Genomic DNA, 22,355 nt, shown 5'->3' on the forward strand with positions numbered 1-22,355 from the left:
AAAACCTATTTTCAAGTCACTTTTTGACACTAGCGTCTGTAAGAAATATGTTTTGTAATCCAGAGTCATGTCAATATTAATATAAATCTTTGACAAAGTTTTGTACGAACACTTTTATAATGGCATCAAATTGAAATATATGGAATTGCAACAAGAATGTGTGTGAATTCGCAACTGCCTTTTGTATATTTTAAGATGACAGTCTGTTAATGTATCGCATGTTTATGATCGAGTCGTCTGGTGGAACTGTGGAGGGAGTTCACGCCCCGTTTGCGCCGGAGTGCATATTGTGCAGTTCACTATTTTTGTAACAAATAAAACTATTTCTTTTGCAGCGCCTGGTTTTATTTATTTCGTAATATTTCTAACTTTGTACACATATTGTCATGGCTTTATAGAACTTCTATTCAGATCTGAGTCAAGGTAATCAATAGGCAAGTGTGTTAATATGGAATATACTTATTATCCAATTTATAACAAACACTTATTGAAATTTGAGCTCATAATATCAGCAGCTTCCTACTGGTTCTATTGGAAGAGAGAGAATCTATGAAGGAATCCTATGTCCGGCAGACGTTCTAGTCTATATATAGTATATACATAATAAATAGATATATACATAGTAAAAAAAGTATAGATATATACATAAATTGGCTCTGGTCAATAAAACAAGTGTTACATATTAACGTGTATTGTTATAATTATATAAAAAAATCAAATATTCCGGACACGGCGGTCAGGGTGGGCGGCAGAAATTCGTACCGTCCGAGGTCTTCAAAGTCCACGTGACCGACAATGACCACAGTGAGGATGCTTCGGAAGATCGGCGAGTGTCCCGGGAAGTGGAGCGCCAGGCAGGGCGGCAGTCTAATCATCATATTGCTCCAGGCTGATGGTGAACACGTCACTCACCAGGCAGTCCGCCGGCTGCAATAACATAATTATTCAAAATAAGAACGTAAAACAAAATGAAAACAAGCATGCGACGGAGTAAAGAAATTGGACAACCTTAAGTCTCATTGTAACATAAAAAATTAAAGCATATAATGTAAAAGACTTAAATGGCAATGGAAGAAATGGAGTCGAACAATCTAGATGATTGGTACCCAAGAGAAGACAAAAACGACAGCATGACGGTGTATTGCAGGTCGCAAGAGAAATGTGGCGTAGAGTAGCAGACTATAACATAGAATAAAAAAGTTTGAAGACTTCTTCGTCAAACTGGGAAATGGGTACAAAGTCGCTAACTTTGATGATAGATGAAAAATAACAAAAGGAAAAGAGGCAGATAAAAGGTGAAAGGCGTAGGCGAGACAAGAAAATGTAGTAGTAGGTGAAGCGTATCCCCCTACCCTACGAGAAAAACTGTGAATGCTCTCTGTTTCACTATGGGAGACACAAGATCAACGTATGTGTGTCACTTTTTGATACAAATCAAAAGATAAAAAAGGAGGCAACGGTGGGGGCTGACCTCCGAGCAGATGCCGATGAGCGCGTCGGCGCAGCCGTAGAACTCCTCCTTGAGCGAGATCACGATGGTCTGCAGGCTGCCCTTCTTGGAGCGGATGAAGGAGGCCACCTTGCCGATGTTCGTGTTGTCCAGCGCCGCGTCGATCTCGTCCAACAGGAAGAACGGAGCCGGCTGGTAGCTGCGGACACCAAAGTCTCAATTCACATTCTCGAACACCGAAATCAATAATCTCGTTGGCTCTCGTCCATGGTGTTTGTGCCTGAATTGACCACTCTTTTCAGTTTTTGTAAACACGGACTAAAGTGGCCCTGGTGGACCACAAAGGTCCACAGCAGACTCAAAGAGACTCCATGTTGACGTAGTAAAAAAGGGGGGCGTTCAATTCGTTAACAGGGATCCCCAAAAATTGATCTGCTTTTGATAGTGAACAACTAAAATGTTAACTTGACCCATCAATGTAGGAAGACACAATATTTTAAAAAGCTCAGTGCAAGTATTACAGTTTTGTGAAAATGGTGAAATTGTAGTTAAAATAATTTCACTAAATATTTAAATGGGTCTGTGAGAGAAGAAGTGGGGGGGAACCTCCGCGTTGGGCAAAGGTAGCCGGTAGTCTTTCAGCTTTGCAGCTGGCGGGGCCGCACCTGTGGATGGCGAAGAGCAGCGCGAGGGCGGCGACGGTCTTCTCCCCGCCGGAGAGATTGGACATGGGCTGGAAGCGCTTGCCGGGCGCCACGCAGTTGTAGTTGATGCCGTCCAGGTAGGGCTCCTCCGGGTTCTCGGGCCCCAGGAACGCCTGCGCCGACTGGTTCATCGCCAGCGCCTGCCGAACATTTGTCATGTTTAATTTTAACCCATCAATATTTATTAACAATTTCGAGCACCGGAAACTTAATAATGTCTCTTTCTTTATCGCGAGATAGCGTTGTAGGTGTATTTTGAGTCGAGAATTTCGAAACCGCAATTAAAACATCCTTCATAAGGGTTGCGAACGTGTTTTATCCATTTAACAATCTTCATTTTTTTTTAGGTACACCGGCAGCAAAAATACTTTAAAAGTTGCCATATGAATATTTCAACTGTCATATGTTCTTTTATGAGTGATATAACAATTAAAATTAAAAACATTATATGGAAATATCTGGCTTATGGATTCAGACACTCAAATAACTCTTAATTTAATTTTTTTTCTAGCCCGCGTTACCCCTTTCCTCTGTGGTCATCTTGGAGAAATTTCCAGCAGTCCTGTTGAACATTCCAAGCTCTTCTTCTCTGGATTAATTACAGTTGATGAAAAATACCTTCACGTAACCACATCAGGCAGGGCATATGCTGAAATTATGCTACACTGTCGGGAAGACTTTGACCTTGCAAGACTAACGACAGTACCTTGTAGATGGTGTCGATCTCGTTGGCGACGTGCTCGAAGCAGTCGATGAACTTGTCGTGTCGCTCTTTCTTCACCTGCAATGTAAACATTGCCTTTACAAATGAAAAACTAAAACGTTACCTCTTCCTTTTTTTGAATCCAATTCCAATTTAATATAATTGCATTATATATATATATATATATATATTATATAATTAATAATAATATGTAATATTATATATAATGTAATTAATATTCCAGTCTAATAGCTAAGAAGTTTAAGCTACATTTGTAAGCTATAATTTCGATTCCCGATAGTCGTACGCTTGGTGTTGGATATCGGTAAATCGATATCAGATCCTCATACAGTATCCCAGCAGTGGGAACAGATCCTTTGCAAATTATTCAATATTTGTTGATTACTGTCTCCAAAAATGAATACCATTAGGTTATACCAATTGTGAGAGTGAACTAATTACGGCTGGCCTAACAGTGGGAACAATGCAAAGGAAATTAAAAATGTGTTTAAAATCAGCGTTACCTTCTCGAAGGCGAGCTTGGCGCGGTAGGCGCGCTTGCGGGCCGCCATGAAAGCCTCGTTGGTCGCGCTCACCTTCTCCCGCATCTCGTCCAGCTTCTGCATCGCCTGCACACGACACGCACTTGTATAATACAGGTTTACACGTCCCACATTTCCAAGAGAGAAAAAAAATATCCCAAATCTAACTTAATTTATACAACAAATTAAAACCCCCACAACAAACATTAGTTATTATATCTGTGCCAAACTGAAATATAACTCCCAGATTAGAATATACAAAGAATAACTCTAGCGTGTAAGTAATATGTTATTGCTGCAACAGATCGATAGACAGCACTACAAAAAATGACAATAAATACAGCACGTATAATGAATTAAAATCTAACTGCAAAGCAAACTAACCACAAAAGGTCAACAAGGTGTTATCAGATAGTAGAGAAGAAAGAGATGATCATGACTTATAAAAATCTACAGTTGGTCTGGTTTAGTCTCCCATAATCCTGCCTTGGCAAGAGTAAGTCGTCATCATCATATGTGCTGATAGATGCTAACCCCAATTATCACCACAATGACTGCATCCAGCTACCTTAACAAAGTTGTCTGTCCACCTAGTGGCTTGTGGTAAAAGGAAGCCATATTTCTTAAATAGGTAAACAGAGTGTTCGTACCCTCATGTTCGGCGCCTGGATCTTGTCGACGGTGTTCTGCAGCGAGTTGATTGCCTTCTGGAGTTTGTCCGCCTTGCGCTTGATCTCGTCCGGCTCCTCCAGCTCCTTCAGCGACTCCGACAGCGAGCGGTAGTCCACGCGGATCCTGTTCACAACCGCTTCATTCATTAATCATTTTGAATCATTTGTCAAGAATATTGTGACAACCGCTCAAATATCTGTCACAAAGGAGACCGCTGGGAACAAAGGACGAATTCCACGAACGAGACAGTCGGGGCTGACGGCTCAAAAAGGAGCAGGTGGAGTAATTAATTAAAAGTCAATAAAGTTATGCGGACCGCTATAGTACGTTCTTCGCTTTATATCATTCACTGTAGCAGGCAAGCAGTGAGATGAAATAAAATATGTACAACAAGAGAGGCTCGTCCTTCAAGTCGCTTTCTGTTCTGATTCTTTACGTGTCAGATCGCGTCAGATCTTCTAGAAATTACCTGCCAGCGGTATTTAGTAAGAAGCGGTGTCGAGAAAGGCGGAAAGTTTAGTCGTCTCACGCCTCGTCGATTATATAAGGATTTAAAATAAAATGTATAAAAAATTTAACATAATAGACAATATGGTGAAGGATGATGACAGAAGATTACATAGATGGTTTATAAATGAAAGCAATAAGAATGAAAAAAAAATGTGGAGAATGGAAGAAGATAAGATGCCTGATAGGGTAATGGTCAAAAAAACGGAAATCAAAGTCCCTGTACCAAAAGAGTTATAGGGGAAAGACAAAGTGACAGTCTTTTTTTTCTGTGTGTTTAAAGAATGACGGTATATTATTTTTCTAATGATGAGTGGCTGGGTACTTCTTCGTAAGGACTTTGGAACTGACCGTGACTCGCGGCGGTACTGCTGCGTGGTGGAGACGGAGGACTGCTCGGACTCCGTGTCCGCCGTGTCGTCCAGGCTCCCCTCCAGCAGTGGAATGTTCACGTCTTCGATCTAAGCATCAAAAAATTTTATTCTTACAATATACGCTTTCTGACAGTTGTCTATGGTATAGTGAGATATGTGAAATATGCATGATAAGCGACAAATGTAACCACGTAAGAAAAGGACCAATATTTAGCCACCTGCCACTGCCACCACACCAGCTCTGTGTTTGGCACTAATCGGTGTAACATCCTACAATTTCTGTACAACTCCTGAAGATACCCCGTGGAGGGGTGAAACACGTGTTGAGTAATTTGGCGGTGGCGGTTGTTTAATTCGCGTTGTTTGCTGCATACGCATTTATCAGCGGGCTGGCGGGCGGTGCACTTTATTGCACGACTACCACTGCATGTGCGGAAGTGGCTAAATATTGGTCCTTTTCTTACTTAGGATGGACTTCCGCGAGGTAACGCCTGATTCCATTAAATAAATGTAACCACTACACACGATATGTACCACAACATCGTACATGTGCTTTATATCCTTGAAAAATTGCTTGTACGAAGTCGTAGTAGTCAAGGCACATCGCTTAGGCGACCGACTGCCATTAGGACCGAAAGGTTCTCGAGCGGAAACCGATAGATTATTGACGTAGCAGAGCGCGGGAAACAGTTGGATGCGGGCAGTACAAAATCGGTGTTTGTGGCGATCTTAGGGATAGGCGTATCGGCTGACGTGATGATGATGTGAGTGAACAGAAGTTACCTTGCACTGTCGCAGGATGTTGTGGCGGTCGCTGCGCTTGCTCTCCATGCGCGACTCCAGGTTCGCGATCTGCTTCTGCACCGCCTGGATCTCCTTTTGAATGTTGGCCACGTCCTTACGCGCCTGCAAACAATTTGAAATACATAGAATCGACACGGTAATGAAGCACGCAGGCTTTTTAGAGCACGAGCACGGGCGGCAACTGCTGCAACTGACCGCGGCGACTTCGTCCTCGGCGAGCTGCTGGCGGCGCTTCGCCTCCGCGCGCTCGGACTTGAGCGTCTCGCCGCGCCGCAGCTCGCGGTCGATGTCCTGCCGCTGCTTGGCCTCCGCCTGCCGCCCCGCCTCCAGCTCGTCCTCCGCGTCCTGCACCGTGCGCTCCCACCGCGTCACGTTCTCTGCACGTAAACGAAACACATTCATCATTAAGCAAACATTATTCCAGCCAACGACGTTCGTCGCTGATATTGAAAAGTCCAGGCTGTTCAATTTTGTAAAAGTTTTTGAGCTGTACATGACGGTGTTAAACGCTTTTGAAATAGCAACAGTCCACCTAGGTTTATGTATTGAAAACTTCTGCACAACGCTCTGCATGTTTGCGCTTGCGACTTTTGAATATGACAAAGGTATACCAGACAAGTAGAGTCAGTCCGGTAATTTGAGTAGGCCACTGGGCCTTTCGGGGGCTTTGTGGGGTTGCCAGTTGAATTGCAATACAGCGAACTTACTCTGCGTGTCGCGCGAGCGCTCAAACTCGAGGTTGGAAGCGATGCGGTCCATCTGCGCCTCGAACTCCATGCGCCGCTTGGCGCGCTCCTGCTGCGCGCGCAGCTCCCGCTCCTCGTACTGCCTGCGAACACATACACACATGTGCACAAACTGATATCACCATCATCATGTCAGCAGATAGACACCTATTGCAAGGCATACATAGCGCAGATAAGTAACAATTAAAAGTGGAAGTGAGCAGGCCTTATAATGCGCAGAACCGGTACCCGGACCTAGAATCTCCGCAAATCGTAAGGCAAGTCCGGCAAGAGCAGCGAAGAACGTCCACCCACGAGATGAATGGATAGATGACCTTGTTACAGCCGCCGAGAGACACTGGATGCAGGTCGCTTCCAACTAGTCCTAAGTCTTATTGTAAATACGCGAGGGAGGTCTATGCCCAACAGTGGACGACATGATGTTTGGGTATAAAAAAGGGCTTACCGTATGTTGGCGACACCGATGTCCCGGCAGAAGCCGCGGAAGACCACGTCCTCCACATTGTTCATGTTCTCCTTCACTTCCTGGATCTTGGCGTCGCGCGCGCGGATGGTGCGCTCTATCTCCTCGATTTGCGGCTGCACCGAGAGAACACGTGAGATGCTTATACATGACATGCACTTTAAAATTACACCCTGTTATATTACACTAAATTAATAAAGAAAATTACATAAAAAATATTTGAACACAAGAGATATTTACATATTTGTTTTGAACATTTGTTGAAAAATGTTTCCTTAAGAAAGAGTTTGTCACTTGTGAAATAGCTTAACTTCAGATGTACATTACACAGTTGAAACATAAAATGAACAAACTTACTCCAAACATATCTATCTTCCTCGTGAGCTCGGCCAGCTCGGCGTCGAGTGCTTTGATTTGCTTCAGCTGCAAGTAAAACATTAATTTTCTTAACAAAAATGTCAGTGATACATACATACAATGCCTGTGTAAGTTCGTATGTACATGCGTGATCGCGGAAGTATGTGTGTAAGTGAACAAGTGCATGAGTTCGTGAGTGTGTGCGTACCTAAGGGTGTGTGTGTGCATGCGTTAGTCCGTGGGTGAGTGTGTGTGTAACACGAGCGTAAGTGAACGAGCGTGTGTATACGCGAGTAGTAGAAGAATACATGTGTGTGTGTGTGTGAGAGAGAGAGAGAGATAGTGTGTGCGCTCACCGTGGTGTCGCGGTCCGTGAGCGCGTACTTGAGGCGCGACTCGAGGCCGCGTATCTGCGAGTCCACCGTCGTCAGCTCCGACTCCTTCCGCGACTTCTTCATCGACTCGCGCAGCTCTTCTGTCAGCTTCTCCTGCAAATTGTCATAAAAACGTTCTCTCTTCACTACTGTTTAAAAAAAATCTATAGAGAATGTTATATTTACGAACGCACAAGTATTACTTAAGTGATTGAAGAGTTGGGGCACATACCTTCTTAGCCTTGAGCTGCGACAGGTGCTTCTCGTCCCAACGCTTGGCCTTGCGCGCCAGGTCGAGCGAGCCGCCCGAGATGATGCCCGACTTTTGGTAGAAGGTGCCGTCCAGCGCCAGCGCCTGCGCAACCAAAAAATCAATGCACACCTGGAAACTTCTTATAATCGAACACGTAACAGTTTCTTTTAATAAAATCCGACACACTCTCGGTAAACATTTTCAACTATCTGGTACATAATCAGAACTATACAAATGATGCTTTAATTTGTTAAAAAGTTTTTTTAATATCATAATAATAATATAATGCGTACAGTGACCAAATACCGGGAAAAAAAGAGAAATAGATCATTCTCTTCATTTTCCTATCCCTCACATGAAAACAGGAAACTATATAAATACACTTACAGAGTAAGAGCGGGAGAATGAAACACATAGTAAGAGCATGTAGTATAAAGGGGAGAGATAGACAGAAGAAAGCGGCAGACAAAAATCGTAAGAGAGAAACAGTAAAAAGTGAGAGATAAATAGAATGAATGAAAGGTAGATAGAAAGCTTAATAAGAGTGAAGTCAGAAAGGGTAAAAAGAAACAAAACGTATGAAAGAGAGAGATGGACAGAAAGAGTAAGAGATAAGACTGACGTCGTATCGGCTGTTCTTGTTGCGGTCAAGGTCGTAGGCGACGCGGGAGGCGTCCTCGGGCGTGTCGCAGACCAGCGCGTTGTTGGTGACGAACAGCACGGCGCGGTGGATGGCCGGCGGGTCGAACCGCAGCACGTCGAACAGCAGCTTCACGTTCTTCGGCTCCTTTATGTCCCTGACGATGCATTCACAGACGCAATTAATTTTACTTGTACACTGCATGGTTTATACTATCGGATTGCTTACCAATAATTCCATAAAACCCAAACTTGCTAGCCTGTTCTAGCAGGCTAATGAATATTCGATTAGATAATTAAAAATTCTGTTTAGTAGTGGACCCTCTAATATAAGACCATCTTGTTGAGTACCGTACATTAGTAGAAACAGGTTCATTATGGCCCCCGTTTTTGAGGACCTCTCTTGCCATGCAGTAATCAGGGACGTTATTTACACACAATACACAAAATTTTATTTCTCTATTTCTTTGTTCTCCTTCTCATATTCTTTCGTTTCATTCCATACCTTGATACTTTTCATACGTTGCCTCTCTTTCTTCGCCTTCCCTTAGCTAGCCTGACAGGCTGATGAAACCAATAATTTTGTTTTAAAATGCAAACACGTCATCAGGATGATGACGTGTTTGCATTTTAAAACAGTGCAGTATTTTTTTTATTTCCTTCAGGTACATGTAACTAAGAGCCGACATGACACAAAAGCAGTTTCCAACATCTAAACAAAAAGCAATAAATTGCATCAACAAGACAGTCTTATAATAGGTTTTTAAATCTCCAAATGTTGTAATAAATGATGATAGTGAACAAGGAAATAAAATTTACATAAACTTAGCATTTACCTACTCGTCAGGCGCATGGTTTGCCAATCTTGACTTTTTCATTGCTGCATTTCTTGCATGATCCAAACAATTACCAGTAACAGTTAATTAAATGCTCACCGCAATCGCTCTCGAAGTGGCTTGGCCTGGATATAGTCCAGCGGCAGGAACGTCTCGGGCTCCAGCATCCTTTCCTTGAGCACCTGGATGCAGCGCCGTGCGGTCTTCTCCGTGTCCACAACGATCGCCTCCATGTATTTACCCAGCACCTTGGTGATGGCGACGTTGTAACGTTTGTGGGTCGGCTGGCACATGTTGATCATCCGGTCATACTGGACAAGGAGGAAAAATAGTAAAAATTTAAGACAGTGGTTGCAATACTTTGTTGAATGCCTGGCAACACTAGGTACTGTGCGAAATATATAAATTTTTAAGTCTAGAACACATTTGAGCAACACTTGCCGTCGATCTGGGCAATGATAATCAAACGAAACGAAAGATGTCACTTCGTTAGTAACATATGGTTTGCTTGTCTCTGTAGAGGCAAATGGCTGTGAAACAACTGGCAAGACCTGGAATGCTCTACCAAGATCATGGAACACAAACGGTGCCTTTACTCAGAGCTAGTTGTTTTTACTAAGGCTTCCTGGGACAACCGTACCACAGCAACACAATACCTTATGTTGTAATCACAGGGTTCGCTTTGTTTACAGCTGTGGGTAACTATGTACTTACAAAATTAGTGTTATTGAATTAGGAGCCAGTCAAGTCTTCATTTCTAGCGTTACAAATAGAAAGTAAATTTATAGACATTGCCTGAAAAAGTTTAGGGTCAGAAACCTCATTGAAACAACGGTGGCTTTGAAAAGAACTATGCTATGCTGCATACCCAGACACTTAGTTATTTCTTGCATATATAAATATAACTATTTTGTTTAAAATTTGTTTTGGATGTAAATGTACAAGTAATGAGGATCAGTAAAAATTAGGTGATGGTTAAGGGGGACTCACGACGCCGGGTATCTCGCGCTGGAAGTTCTCGACGATCTCCTGCTTCTTGCGGCGGCGCGCCTCCTCGTGCTTGTCGACGCGCGCATCCCCGAGCTGCGTGGCCACCTCCTCCAGCTGCGCCTGCAGCTCGGCGGCGCGCCCGCGGCACTCGCCCACGTCCGCCTGCGACACCACAACTTGAGTGAATGAGTACAACTCTTGACAAACCTTTTGAGTTCCGTCACTTGACACCGCCTCTTTCCGCGTGTGTAAACTTAAATAGAAAATATTAAAAAAAATTGTCTTAAAAAAATGGGCACAGTTTGGGCGCCATCTACCGAATCAGTTATTTTCAAAACGTGTAAATTTTACATTTTTTAAATTAAATGGATTATTTTCATAACTAGATTTTAATTAGAAAATTAGTTGTTCGATAAATCAATAAATTTATTTTTGTAACTAACTAGCTTTGACATTGATTTATAGGAATTTTTATATATTTTTGTATTTACTTGGTAAAAGGGCTAGATGGAGAACTTTAAATGTCATTTTTTATATTAAATGTAATAAAGTTAAATAACGTACATGATTTGAAAAGATAAACACTTATTGTTATAAGAAACAGTGCAACAGCAAAATATGAGAGAAGAAAAAAGAGAAAATCCATGAACAAGTGAGATGGACCTGCAATTCTGCTCTAAGCCTCCTCTGCTCTTCGAGTGCCTGCTCGGAACTCTTTATGTGCTCATTTAGTTTTTCCACCCTCTTCATTGCTTCATTCCTCTCGTGACCCTGGAAACGCAAACACATGTAACATGAGTATTTTTTAAACCGACACTGTGCGGTACAACATATACACACATAAATTCACAAAAATTTAAATTACATAATAATGTACATATTGCTCATAAATCGTTTTAGTACATATGTTAAAGAAATAAAAAAATCTTGTTTCTTTAGAAAGTATTTAATTCCATACATACAGCGCCTCTCAAAATAAGGGAGGCTACCTGGGCCAGTCCGAAAAAACTGAATCGATACGCCAAGCAAGAGAGCCGACCAATACAAGATTCAAACATTTAGAGTCGATGAAGAAGAGAATCCCTCAAGTAGAGCTTTGGAAGAAGAAACGACGTGCGGCACCAGAATCGACAGCGACGCACCACACCAACACTTCCTGACGTGTTGGTGTGGTGCGTTACCTTTAGTTCATAAGTTTTAAGCAGAAGGTTAAAAATAATTATAAGCACTGTTACTTGGATTTACTTGATTCTCAATAAAGACTAATACAAACATGTTATGCTGTAATGTTTGCAAACTTTAAAGGAACATGTATTGTTTAGATGTTAATAATGTTTACAACATACTTATAAACTTAACAGATGCCTTATTAAGCAAAACTATATAGCTAAGCAAGGGATAACCTGTATTTCTTAATTTGGTTTAGCAAGTAAGCTGTCGGGAAGCTTTTGTAAACATCCGATATACTGCAGAACAACAAGTTAACAACTCGAGGAACTTTGGACAGTGAATGCTTTGTGACTTAGGCTCCTGGACAATTGGCTTTCACCAGGCTTCCAACTTGGACTCATGGGGAATCACTCTACATTCCAAATGGTGTCCTAAAATAGGTCTCTTAATAACTCTAATACATATATTGTTAAAAATCAATTATGTTCTTTATTTAAAAAAAAATCTTTGTAAAATAAAACTTGGTTAATTTGAACGCAATGTATTGTTTTTTTCTTTGTTCACCATGCTGTGTATATATAGTTAAGGATACCACTTAGCTTCCTTATATAATTTTAATAAAAAAAAACCTTTTTTATATTTATATTATCTGTATCTTTTGTGTGCAGTTAAACATTGTATGAACCAGTATATGTAGTATATGTTGTAAAGTAATTAGGAAAGACCTTCTGACGGTGCTTGTTCTCCAGCTCGCCCTTACGTCGCATCTCATTGTCCAGCCGATCCTGGTCCGCCTTCTGCTCGCGGTTGACGGAGTCCAGCTCCTGCAGGTAGCGTGCCGCCTGACGTGAGGCCTCCATCTTCAGCTCCTCGTACTCGCGAATCTGTAGATACACTTCTACTAAGTCTGACGGGTTTCACTTACAACATAAACTGCTCAAATGAACAATAGCTTAACAGTGTGGTCCACATTCTCTCAGAGAGACCCTCAATCCCATTAATAACCTTACAAAAAGGCAAAAATATGTCTGAATGATATAAATAAGAGAAATAAAATATACATATAAATAAATTAATTGACAATATATTGATAATTTGAAGTTTGTGATTTACCCATTTGGTTTATTTTCCTTTCTTATTTAATACCCAAGGAATGTTGTGTTTTATGCAGCAAATAGAGAAATTGTGAGGAACATACTAATGAAAACCAAAAGATGCATGTTAGGATGTAATCAACCAAAAATATTGTGATTACTTAAGTTCAGCAGTATACAATATCAACAACTTATTTTTAATTATTAAAATATTAAATCAATAAATGAGGTGGTTACTTTAAAGTATATATTTTTTTCTATTTGGCTGCAACAGGCAATTTGTGGCAATATGTAGTCCATTATGACAGATAATGTGTAATAGAAGTGTAATAAGAAAAAACTTAGTAATAATCTATCATTATGAAATGTAAAGTTTGCATCAAAGAGAAAATCTGTAGCAAAATGTTGACACAAACGTTAAAATGATCGCAAAGCTGACCTGAGCCTCCTCCAAGTGCACATCAGCTCTTCCGCTATGCCCGGTACCAAGAATAGACTGTTCCCAGGCAGCTTTCTCTTCCTCCACCAGTCGGAGCTCTTCCTCAAGTTTTCTGATATCAGTCTGATGAGCTTCATGTGCTTTGCGGGCCTGTTCCAAGGTTTTATTGGCACTCTCCAGCTTTTTTTGGGTGTGCGTAACTCGTTCCTTTGCTTTAATGAAAGTTGGTCTTTTCTTTGAAATTTCAGCCTCCTGAAAAAATTAAAACGTGTGTAAATTATGAAGCTGATAAAAACAGAAATAACATAATATAAAAATAGTCAAGATACTGAAAGCGTACCACTTCTCTGATGTCTTGTTCTATCTTGGCGAGTTCTCGCTGCACCGTGCCGGATTCCTTCTTCTTCTCCTTGAGTGCTTCCTCTGCCCTCTGTCGCTTCTCCTCAATCTTGGTGAGTTCAGTTTGCTTGTGCAGCAGGTCTTCTTCGGCGGACTGTATTTCCCTTTCATTGTGATATAGGTGAAATAGTTGCAGATCAACCTTTTGTTCTTGCTGATAACAAATTATGTAAAATTAACTTTTTGACATACACAAAATATACCTGTATTTGTTTTGTTAGTAGGTTCATGTAAATGATTAAAAATAACTGTTCCTGATCTCACCCCGAACCATAGAATTATTTAAGTTGAAAAATCTAAGTAAACCCAACAAAACATGACCTAACTACAGATCATACCAGTTCCTGCTTGAGCCTTGTGTACTTCTCTGCTTCTTCTTTCTCGAATTTGGCTTCCTTCCGTTCTGCAGCAACTCCTTTCTTCTTTTGGTAGGAGAACTGTGCCTCTTCGTCAGCTCGGTTCACTTCAGCTCTGCATGCCTCATATTGTTCTTTCAAAACTCCAGATCTGTACGAACAAACCATAATGTCACAGATTATTCATTGTGTATACCATGAGAAGAATTTTAATGTCTAATTTATTAGAAACCAGGATCAATTTGATACATTATTATTTAACCACAAATGTGTCCAAATGCAACCTGATGTGAAAAGAGCTAACAAACAAACTCAGTCGGACTAAAAAAATGTAGTGGATATTACAGCAGTTAAAACAATCCATTCCAAAGCTATATTGTAATTAAAAATTCTTCACACTTCCATAAAAAAAATTCAGATGCATTATACATAAGTAATATTTAAAGTTTTTCAAACAACATACCCACTAATTTCTTCAAACAGTGCAGTCCTTTCTTTTGGATTCTTCATAGCTATAGATTCAACAGCGCCTTGAAAAACCAAGAAGTTCTTGGCCTTCACATTGATGCCCAACTTCTCAAGCTCACTCAGATAGTGGCTTACAGTTACCGACTAGAATAAAAAGGAATCAGCTATAGCCATTACACTTTAAGATATTTTATGAATTACATTTATCGAACTAGAAGTAATGTTGTAAAAATTTTCTTTTAAACAGTTTGATGGTATTTATGGCTGTGGGAAACAGTCCTTTTGCTAATATTCATGCATGTATTACTAGTAGGAAATTTAAATTCACCCCATATTTATTTTATCTAGTCTGACTACTATCTAGTACTTTGTGAAGTGTTTTTTTGGAAAGAATACCAAGCAATAAAAATCAATAATCAGTAGCGCACCATTAAACAACAAGCAACTAGCTTAACCACATAGAAATGTTAAGAAATAATGAGAAAAGTGTAAAGTGGGTAAAAACTTGGTGGATTAAAGACATAATTAAGGCCATGGAAAGCCTTCTGTAGACTGGTTTCCGTGTCCAAGTGGCACTGTGCTCTATTTGTGTCATGGTATCTCAGGAAATTGCTTGACGAAGGCATCGCAACATCGACCCATACTGGCAACCTTTGGAGAATTATGCCTTCTAGCAGCCTGGTATTGGCCAATATGAATGAACTAAAGTGGACATATTTCATAATTAGAGTAACTGGAGTTTCGATTTTTTTTATACAAATGTGACTCAGTTTATGAATTAAGGGTCTTATTTACTTTTTTTTCTGCTGCCATGCTATTAAAATAGGCTAACATTAGTTTCTGTGGCATTGGGCCAAGTGCAATCTTATTACCTGTCCATCAATCTTGTGATCTGAAGATTGCCCAATAACTGATCTCTGGAACTGCTTCTCAGTCATATCCTCTAGCACAAATGTTGCTGTTACAGAAGCACTGAAAATGCCAAGAGCAAACTTAGTTTAAAAGAACTAGATTATACTTAAATAAATCAATCTTTAAATTTTATGTAGTGATCATGTGTTAATGGTTTTTTTCAAGTTACATTTAAGGTTAATTAAAAAGTATTATTCAACAGTTGGATGCAAGTTTTGCATTTGTATGTAGCAGATTATACTACAAAATAAATATTGATGTTAAGTTGCTGATTTGTATAGCTAAGTAACTAACCTGGTGGGTTGCTAACTACTTGCCTCCGAATGGCAGGATGGAGCTAAGCAGCCATGGTCTAATCACACATAAATTAGCCAATAGGTGACAGACTGACAGACCAGCCTGCTTTAGGCGATGAAATTCATAACTTTTATGTGCACTATAGGTTGAATAAGCATTTGTCAATAGTGGAGCAGCAATGATAAATGAATCTAATTTTAAGATACAACAAATAACAAGTATTTGTATGAATTTCAGCTTCTAGGGTAACCAATGACATAGTTAAGATTGCAGGTAGTGTCTGGATGCAACAATGCAAGATAGGTTGGTCATTTTGGTGATCTTTCAGGGAGGCATACACCATGCAGTGAGTGTTTATCAGCTGTTATGATAATGACAGTGACGAAATAAAATTAGAGGAAACTAAGTAGACTATAAAGGACATACTTTCTGGATAGTGGTTTGTTGATGGAAGCTCCATGTATTAAATCACTAAGTCTTTTCACTCGCAGCAGTGATGTCTTTTCCCCCATCACAAAACTCACAGCGTCCATAAAGTTTGATTTTCCTGTAATATAAACATTTTGTAAAAACACTATAACATTTGTTTACTGGCAAATTTGGAATAACATGAGGTAATTACTTTTCACAATATATATAAACGGTAATTGGGCTTCTATATTTTTTTATAATAACCAACTGGTAACTTTTGCACTTTGGCATTCACAGTTTCACTATTAGTGCAGTATTGAATGCGGTAACAAAGCTCAAGGCTTCATTAAGGACCCTCAGCTTTGGCTGTTAAATTACATCATTCATTGGATTGCTTTTACTACCTTCTATTAAAAGTAATAAAAAGTAAATTAATTAAAGTTTTTTTATAATTACTGGTGATCTTTCTAAATGTAATTTAGTAGTCAAAATATTAATTTTAACCAGGAACTGGATTTTCAAATAAAAATTTTTGTTTTCATCACAAAAAAAAAAAACAAATAGAAATGTATAAAACAACTACATCAATCTAATATAAAGTACATTGACAACATCAAAGGTGAGCCTCAAGCTTTTTTCTGTGAAGAAGTAAAGGGATCATTGTTGTTTTTTGTTCTGGGAACCCATGTGACTTATGTTAAACTAAGTTAGTTTAGTATATCATTGTGCTCTTTAAAAATATATGTAAGAATTTTTACTGTTATTTAAGCTCTAAACTTACAAATAAAACGACATAGACATGAAGTAATAAATACTAAAAGTATTTATTTTTTATCAAACATAAGTAGCTTCAAGTTCTACTTTTTTTGGACCACTGATTATCGTAAATATGAACAAGGGAAAATGATCAACTATAGTCGGTTTGTAAAGAACCATTTTGCAAATTTCCCATTTGTAAGTAGCTGAGCCCAGTAACTTATTCATAAATATATATTTATTGTAGTTGTATGGTTTATTATAATAAATTATCCATTGAAATCAGCTTCTTTGTACATTTCACAAATTTTACCAGAAAGAGAAAATGTCGAGGTGGTTAAACTCTAATTAAACAGTAAGTAGTTCCTTCTCTTACCTGAACCATTGGGTCCTACGACAGCAGTAAAAGATTTCAGCGGTCCTATCCGGTGGTGTCCCCGGTAGGACTTGAAATTCTCCATGTCAATATACTTTAAAAACGCAGGCATTTTAAAACCTACTTTAGTCAATTCATTAAAATAAAAACACTATTATAAGTATAATCCTAAATTGACGCGCCAATGTTTGCAACACAAACTGTAAATATGGCAGGCAGCGCAGTTGACATCTATGGAGACAGAAGCCACAGATAATTATCGTATTCATGGCATGTGAAGTATATTTTTGAACACAGTTTTGATTGCTTAGTTTATAAGTTTAAATATCTCGATACTCTTTTGGTACTCTTTATTTCATTGAAGTAAAGAGCATTTCTTATTTACTTTCTTAAATTTAAACATATTTTTAGGCACTGCAAGAAAAAATAAATTAAAAACTTATTTAGGAAATATAAAGGAATTCTAAAAGAGGATCTATGGGTATTTTTATTTAGACTAATTATAATAAGGCCGAAGGTCGGTTAAGGCTATGCATTGAGCTTCGTTACTGAATCGAATCAGAAATGAAAAGATCCGCATAACAAATTACACCCACAGAGATCGAAGAATTGCTCGCCTGAAGTACAGTGGATGGGGCGCTTCGCTCATGCCGACAGTCGCTCGATTGTCAAGTGGCGACCACGAGCCGATAGATGCGGCGTGAGTCAGCCTCATTAAGTAAACCGACGTCATAATCAAGTTCACAGGGAGTCACTGAAAACGAGCAACGCAAGACCAACTAGGGAAAAGGCTATGCCTTGCATTGAGCATGTATTGGCTGACATGAATGAAAGCCTTTCTGAGATTTAACAGATATTCTAAATTCCTTGAGTTCGATATAATACTTCTTCACCAACACTTTATTATTAAAAAATATTTTAAATATTGACTTATGAAAGTCTAGATTAAGCCACTAATTAGTAATTTTTATGTCAACGAATTCATTTGACTGTCAGTGAGTTGTCATATTTTCAGCTCTCAAGTGACATTGTCACTAAAAATAATTGTTTATTGATCACTTGTGGACATCTGTGTTGCTGTTACAGAGTTGTAGTTAAAATTAATTGTTTTTAAATTATTTCAGACAGGTTTCTTCTGCATCGCTTTATATGTAAGTTTGATTAGTTATGGCTGCGAGCGTCGCGTAAGTTTTGTTTACAAGCATGAGTGGCGACCACAGCCTTGGCAGTCCCTTAGATCTTAGCGATCGAGAACAAGCCGTATTGATGGACCCCATTGATCACGAGAGATGTAGATACCCATATTGCATCGTATGGACACCTATTCCGGTACTAACGTGAGTATATGTAACTACACACAGCTTAATCAACCTGAGTAAAAACATTACAAATAATATTCTAAAAAAACAAATTTGCAAAGTTTATGTTAAAAAACAAATTGAAATAGGAAAGCGGAAATAAAAATTATTTAGTTAGGAGTTATTAACTTTCGAAGATACCTTTAAAGCAAAATACACTGAAGTTTCCATTTCTATGCCAAAAACTTCTAAGATGTGCAGAAACTCTGAATGTGTGTAAGAGAAGAGTCAGTAATGTTAAAGCTGAAGTATTAATATTGGTGAAACTTTTAAACATCAAAAGCTTTTTTTGGGGATTTTTCAAGAAACAAAAGGACAGTCAGTATGCCCAGTGCCGCCTATATTTGAGAATAGGTAGCATGTATATACACTCTTGCGAATGAATTGCATGTGAAAAAATAACCAAAGAACAAATTTATATACTCCCAAATCACTATTTATTTCACATTTTGTCCCTCATATAATGCATTGAAATGCCTAATTACACCAAAAATCTAAATCTCATATTAATTGAAGTAAATATTTAGGGACAGAAATTCCATGCAATGTGTTTTAGGCATGGCATAAAAAAAACATCCTTAGGCACATTGATTATTCCTGTGGCTTGTTCTACAAACAATTATTACATATCGTCATAAATATTAAAATCTTATATTTGTAATATTTATTTCAGATGGATTTTCCCATTCCTTGGTCATATGGGCATTTGTACCTCAAGTGGTGTAATAAGAGACTTTGCTGGTCCCTATTTTGTATCTGAAGATCTCATGGCATTTGGAAACCCCACTAAGTACTGGCAGCTGTCCCCACAAAAGGCAGCCAATGGGCAGGCCGGTTGGGATGCAGCTGTTGCTGAAGCTTCTGAGATTTACAAGAAACGGATGGTTGGTGAAATTTACAACTAATTTTCAACAAATAAAATTCACATGTGTATGTAATTAACCATTTGATGAATTTTCAGCACATTATATTCTATGACAACTGCCACTCTCATGTGGCCACCGCACTCAACATCATGAATTATAGCAACTGCAAGAACTGGAATATGGTTAAATTGGCTTTCTACATGATACCTTATTCAAAATATGTCAGGTAAGTACATTCTCAAGTTACTTATTTTAATTAAATAGAATCTGAAATTCTTTAAGCTTCTACCAGTTCTCAAAAGAGTTTTCTTAAAACAATTTTGAGTAATAGATTGACATTGATTTAGTATGAGCTCCATATGTGTTCAAGAACAGACTTGAGAGACACCTTGCCAATTTAAAAAAAAAACAAATACAGGATACAGATGATCATTAGTTGTTTTTTGTCACAGCTTGCCTAATAAATAAATACAAAGTATAATGATATTTTTTACAGTTTTATCAATAATTCACTCCACAGTAATCTGATGAGATTCCACTAACACTGTGTAATGATTTATTTCAGTTTGGGCGGTTTTGTGAAGACCTGGCTGCCATTCGTCATCATTGTAGCATTTATCTGTGGTTTGGCAGCAATCATCTAATTTGAATATAAAATTTATTCTTCTCTGTGTATGTACTACTCTCGTTTGATATATAAAGCACAAGTTTTGCAGGCGCAACTCTTTACAAATGCGGGTATTTCTGAACTATATCTGTGTGTAATATCCATATTGGTACAATAGAGGTGCCATGAGTATGGTCAGCGTGAGACTAAGATGTATCTACTGTACTTTACTTCTTACTTAATTATTACTTATTAACAATGCACTTGCAGTTATAACTGTGAATAATCAAGGAATGGCACTTTTGTGCATTCAGTGAAAATTATTATTTTAGTTTTCAGTATAAATAGGATGTCGGATCACTTATTAAAAATTATTTATTATACTATAGTATCAAAGTCATCTGACATATATGTCATATATGCCAGAATTTTTTCCATAGATTAAGGGCTCTTAACCATTGGATCAAGAGAAATGTAATTTCATCTCTATGAGCTGCGGGTCCAATGCCTTTATAGCAATGAGCCATTATTACTAGATTTCATGTTTATAAATACTATTGTGATTTAATCATAGAATATTCAAGATATTTCTAAAAGTTTAACACTCTTTTACAAGTAAAATTTTCTTGGGAGTTTTTGATGTGCATTGTCATGAAAATTAATGGCAGCTTTCCTTCTAGTAGCAGGTATGATGAAGTCCGTCGGTTTTCCTGACAAGCTACTTCAATTTGTAAATATATTTTTGAGTAATTATATTTAATACTCTTAAAGTTACTCCAAATTATTCAGTCGATAACTTAACACCAATAACAATTGTAAGTTGTAGATAATAGACCACCAGTACAACTTTTTACTTAATATAAATGTATGTGAATGCAAAACTTTTATGAATCTGTCATTTTTCTTACTACATCTTAACCCTTTGCACTCGAGGTGAGAGTCTCACACCACGCGGCTTCATGCCGCAACTCTAGAGATGATTGTCGCTCACCACTACGTTCCTTGTAATTGTTTACTTTTTGTTCTTCCATGAGGGCTCCTAAACTCTGTTTGAAATTCGAAATGATATCCCTTCAAATGCAGATAAAACTATCTGAAATTAGTAGGCAACCAGAAACAAAATTCAAAGATTTATATATCATTCACATTTACTTGTGATATGTCTCCTGAAAAAACTGGTATACATCTCGGCAATTGTTTCTTGAAATATCATACAAACACAATATAACAAAGACTAATGTTTAAGGAATTATGTCTGTAATGGTGTCAAGATACATTAAATACTATAACATAAAAGTTTTGTATATGTAATTATTTTGTGGTGGTAGTATATTCATCAAGTGTTATAAAACGTCTTGCTGATTGATCTGTGTGGAAACGCTCTCGAGTATAAAGGGTTATTACATAGATGTCTTAAAGTATAGCGAATAAAAATGCATTTTAAAATCAAAGAAATTTAATTATCTAAATGTCCTATGTACCTAAACATAATTACGGTTCCTTATTATGTCACTGTTAAATAGGTTTTTTCAATAAAAGTAAACTTTGTTTCATAATCTTTAATTTTTTAATGTTACCTTTATACAAATTTACAATTTAGGTTTCTCCGTATATATACATTTGATGATTACATTCTTAACCCTTCGCTGCGAAGTGCCTAGAAATGAATTACTCTCAGCCATTTATCCATGGTAGGGGCAAAATTGATGTTTTTGGTTTGTAGTTGAAGCGTGTGCTGATATCACATTGTTAAACAACTAATTAATGACCATGATTATGCAATTATTGATATGACAATGTAAAAAAAATGTATGCTGTTCGCCGAGAGAAAGCGCCTATAGCCAAGCGCCAGAAGGCACTGTTCGCTTAAAAGTGTCAATAGTTGAGCGCCAAAAGGTGCTGTTCTCAGTGATAGGTTTGTGACAGCTCCGCGCGCATACGCCGTTCGACAGGTACTGAGGACTACCAGAACGTCGTTTTTGACTTGTTCAGCGTGGTCAACCCGCTAGTGTTGGGAGGCAATAAGGAAATCGTAGTCAGCGAAGAGCCTACGGATTTCAACAGCGAGAGAACTTTGAACAGGATTGAAACACCGTACGAGAGTTCCAAGAACGTCCTGATAACTCAAAGAAAGGACCAACGGCAATGTCCTCAGAGTGCTAAAAGTCCAACTAACACACCTTTACTTGAGGATGACCCGGGAACGTCATACGATTTTAGAGCTAAGGAAGAAACATCTCCAGTAGATGAACCACTCTACGATCTCGGACCCCATACCAGCTCCATCCCAGATCTCCATCCAAGAGATTTATTCTAAGAATTTGCCGGATCGGTCCGGTCCAAATAGAGAGGACATATGAAAAACTTCGAGGAACAGACCCAAGGTTGGATAGTAGATTACCATTTTCTATGTTCCAGCATGCAATGTGTAC

The 22,355-nt window shown here is 38.6% G+C and overlaps 2 protein-coding genes across 2 annotated transcripts; one reads left to right on the forward strand and one right to left on the reverse strand.

Moving 5' to 3' along the window:
• Window positions 1–681: 681 nt before the first annotated feature.
• Window positions 682–17,299, reverse strand: SMC1 (structural maintenance of chromosomes 1). Its single transcript, XM_068777638.1, has 26 exons — window positions 17,093–17,299; window positions 15,976–16,096; window positions 15,213–15,312; window positions 14,336–14,484; window positions 13,855–14,023; window positions 13,458–13,670; window positions 13,118–13,369; window positions 12,310–12,468; window positions 11,078–11,185; window positions 10,415–10,576; window positions 9,524–9,735; window positions 8,572–8,746; window positions 7,929–8,051; window positions 7,679–7,810; window positions 7,323–7,388; window positions 6,948–7,081; window positions 6,464–6,585; window positions 5,952–6,133; window positions 5,736–5,858; window positions 4,930–5,039; window positions 4,050–4,194; window positions 3,382–3,486; window positions 2,861–2,935; window positions 2,116–2,294; window positions 1,472–1,649; window positions 682–927 (listed from the first exon to the last, which is right to left on the reverse strand). Exons 1-26 carry the CDS (start codon window positions 17,202–17,204, stop codon window positions 868–870), a joined length of 3,666 nt encoding a protein of 1,221 aa, XP_068633739.1. The 5' UTR covers window positions 17,205–17,299; the 3' UTR covers window positions 682–867.
• An 842-nt stretch (window positions 17,300–18,141) lies between these two features.
• On the forward strand, window positions 18,142–21,472 carry LOC137933238 (transmembrane protein 222). Its single transcript, XM_068777103.1, has 4 exons — window positions 18,142–18,429; window positions 19,124–19,334; window positions 19,412–19,542; window positions 19,882–21,472. The coding sequence occupies exons 1-4, from the start codon at window positions 18,296–18,298 to the stop codon at window positions 19,958–19,960; spliced, it is 555 nt and encodes a 184-aa protein (XP_068633204.1). The 5' UTR covers window positions 18,142–18,295; the 3' UTR covers window positions 19,961–21,472.
• Window positions 21,473–22,355: the final 883 nt, after the last annotated feature.

Source organism: Battus philenor, unplaced genomic scaffold (genome assembly GCF_028537555.1).
Source record: "Battus philenor isolate CCGP_79_NKW_IND1 unplaced genomic scaffold, ilBatPhil1.0.hap1 SCAF_13, whole genome shotgun sequence".
In the NCBI taxonomy this organism is placed as follows: domain Eukaryota; kingdom Metazoa; phylum Arthropoda; class Insecta; order Lepidoptera; family Papilionidae; genus Battus; species Battus philenor.

What these genes read in the sequence shown, in the direction of transcription:
- SMC1 (XM_068777638.1), bottom strand. Translation starts at nt 17,204, where the DNA reads ATGCCTGCGTTTTTAAAGTATATTGACATGGAGAATTTCAAGTCCTAC. An exon ending in ATCGGTGTCGCCAACATACG is followed by an intron (nt 6,586 to 6,947) that starts GTAAGCCCTTTT and finishes ATGTGTTCGCAG; the next exon opens with GCAGTACGAGGAGCGGGAGC. An exon ending in CTGCTCTTCGCCATCCACAG is followed by an intron (nt 1,650 to 2,115) that starts GTGCGGCCCCGC and finishes TGGTGTCCGCAG; the next exon opens with CTACCAGCCGGCTCCGTTCT.
- LOC137933238 (XM_068777103.1), top strand. Translation starts at nt 18,296, where the DNA reads ATGAGTGGCGACCACAGCCTTGGCAGTCCCTTAGATCTTAGCGATCGA. An exon ending in AGATTTACAAGAAACGGATG is followed by an intron (nt 19,335 to 19,411) that starts GTTGGTGAAATT and finishes ATGAATTTTCAG; the next exon opens with CACATTATATTCTATGACAA. An exon ending in CCTTATTCAAAATATGTCAG is followed by an intron (nt 19,543 to 19,881) that starts GTAAGTACATTC and finishes GATTTATTTCAG; the next exon opens with TTTGGGCGGTTTTGTGAAGA.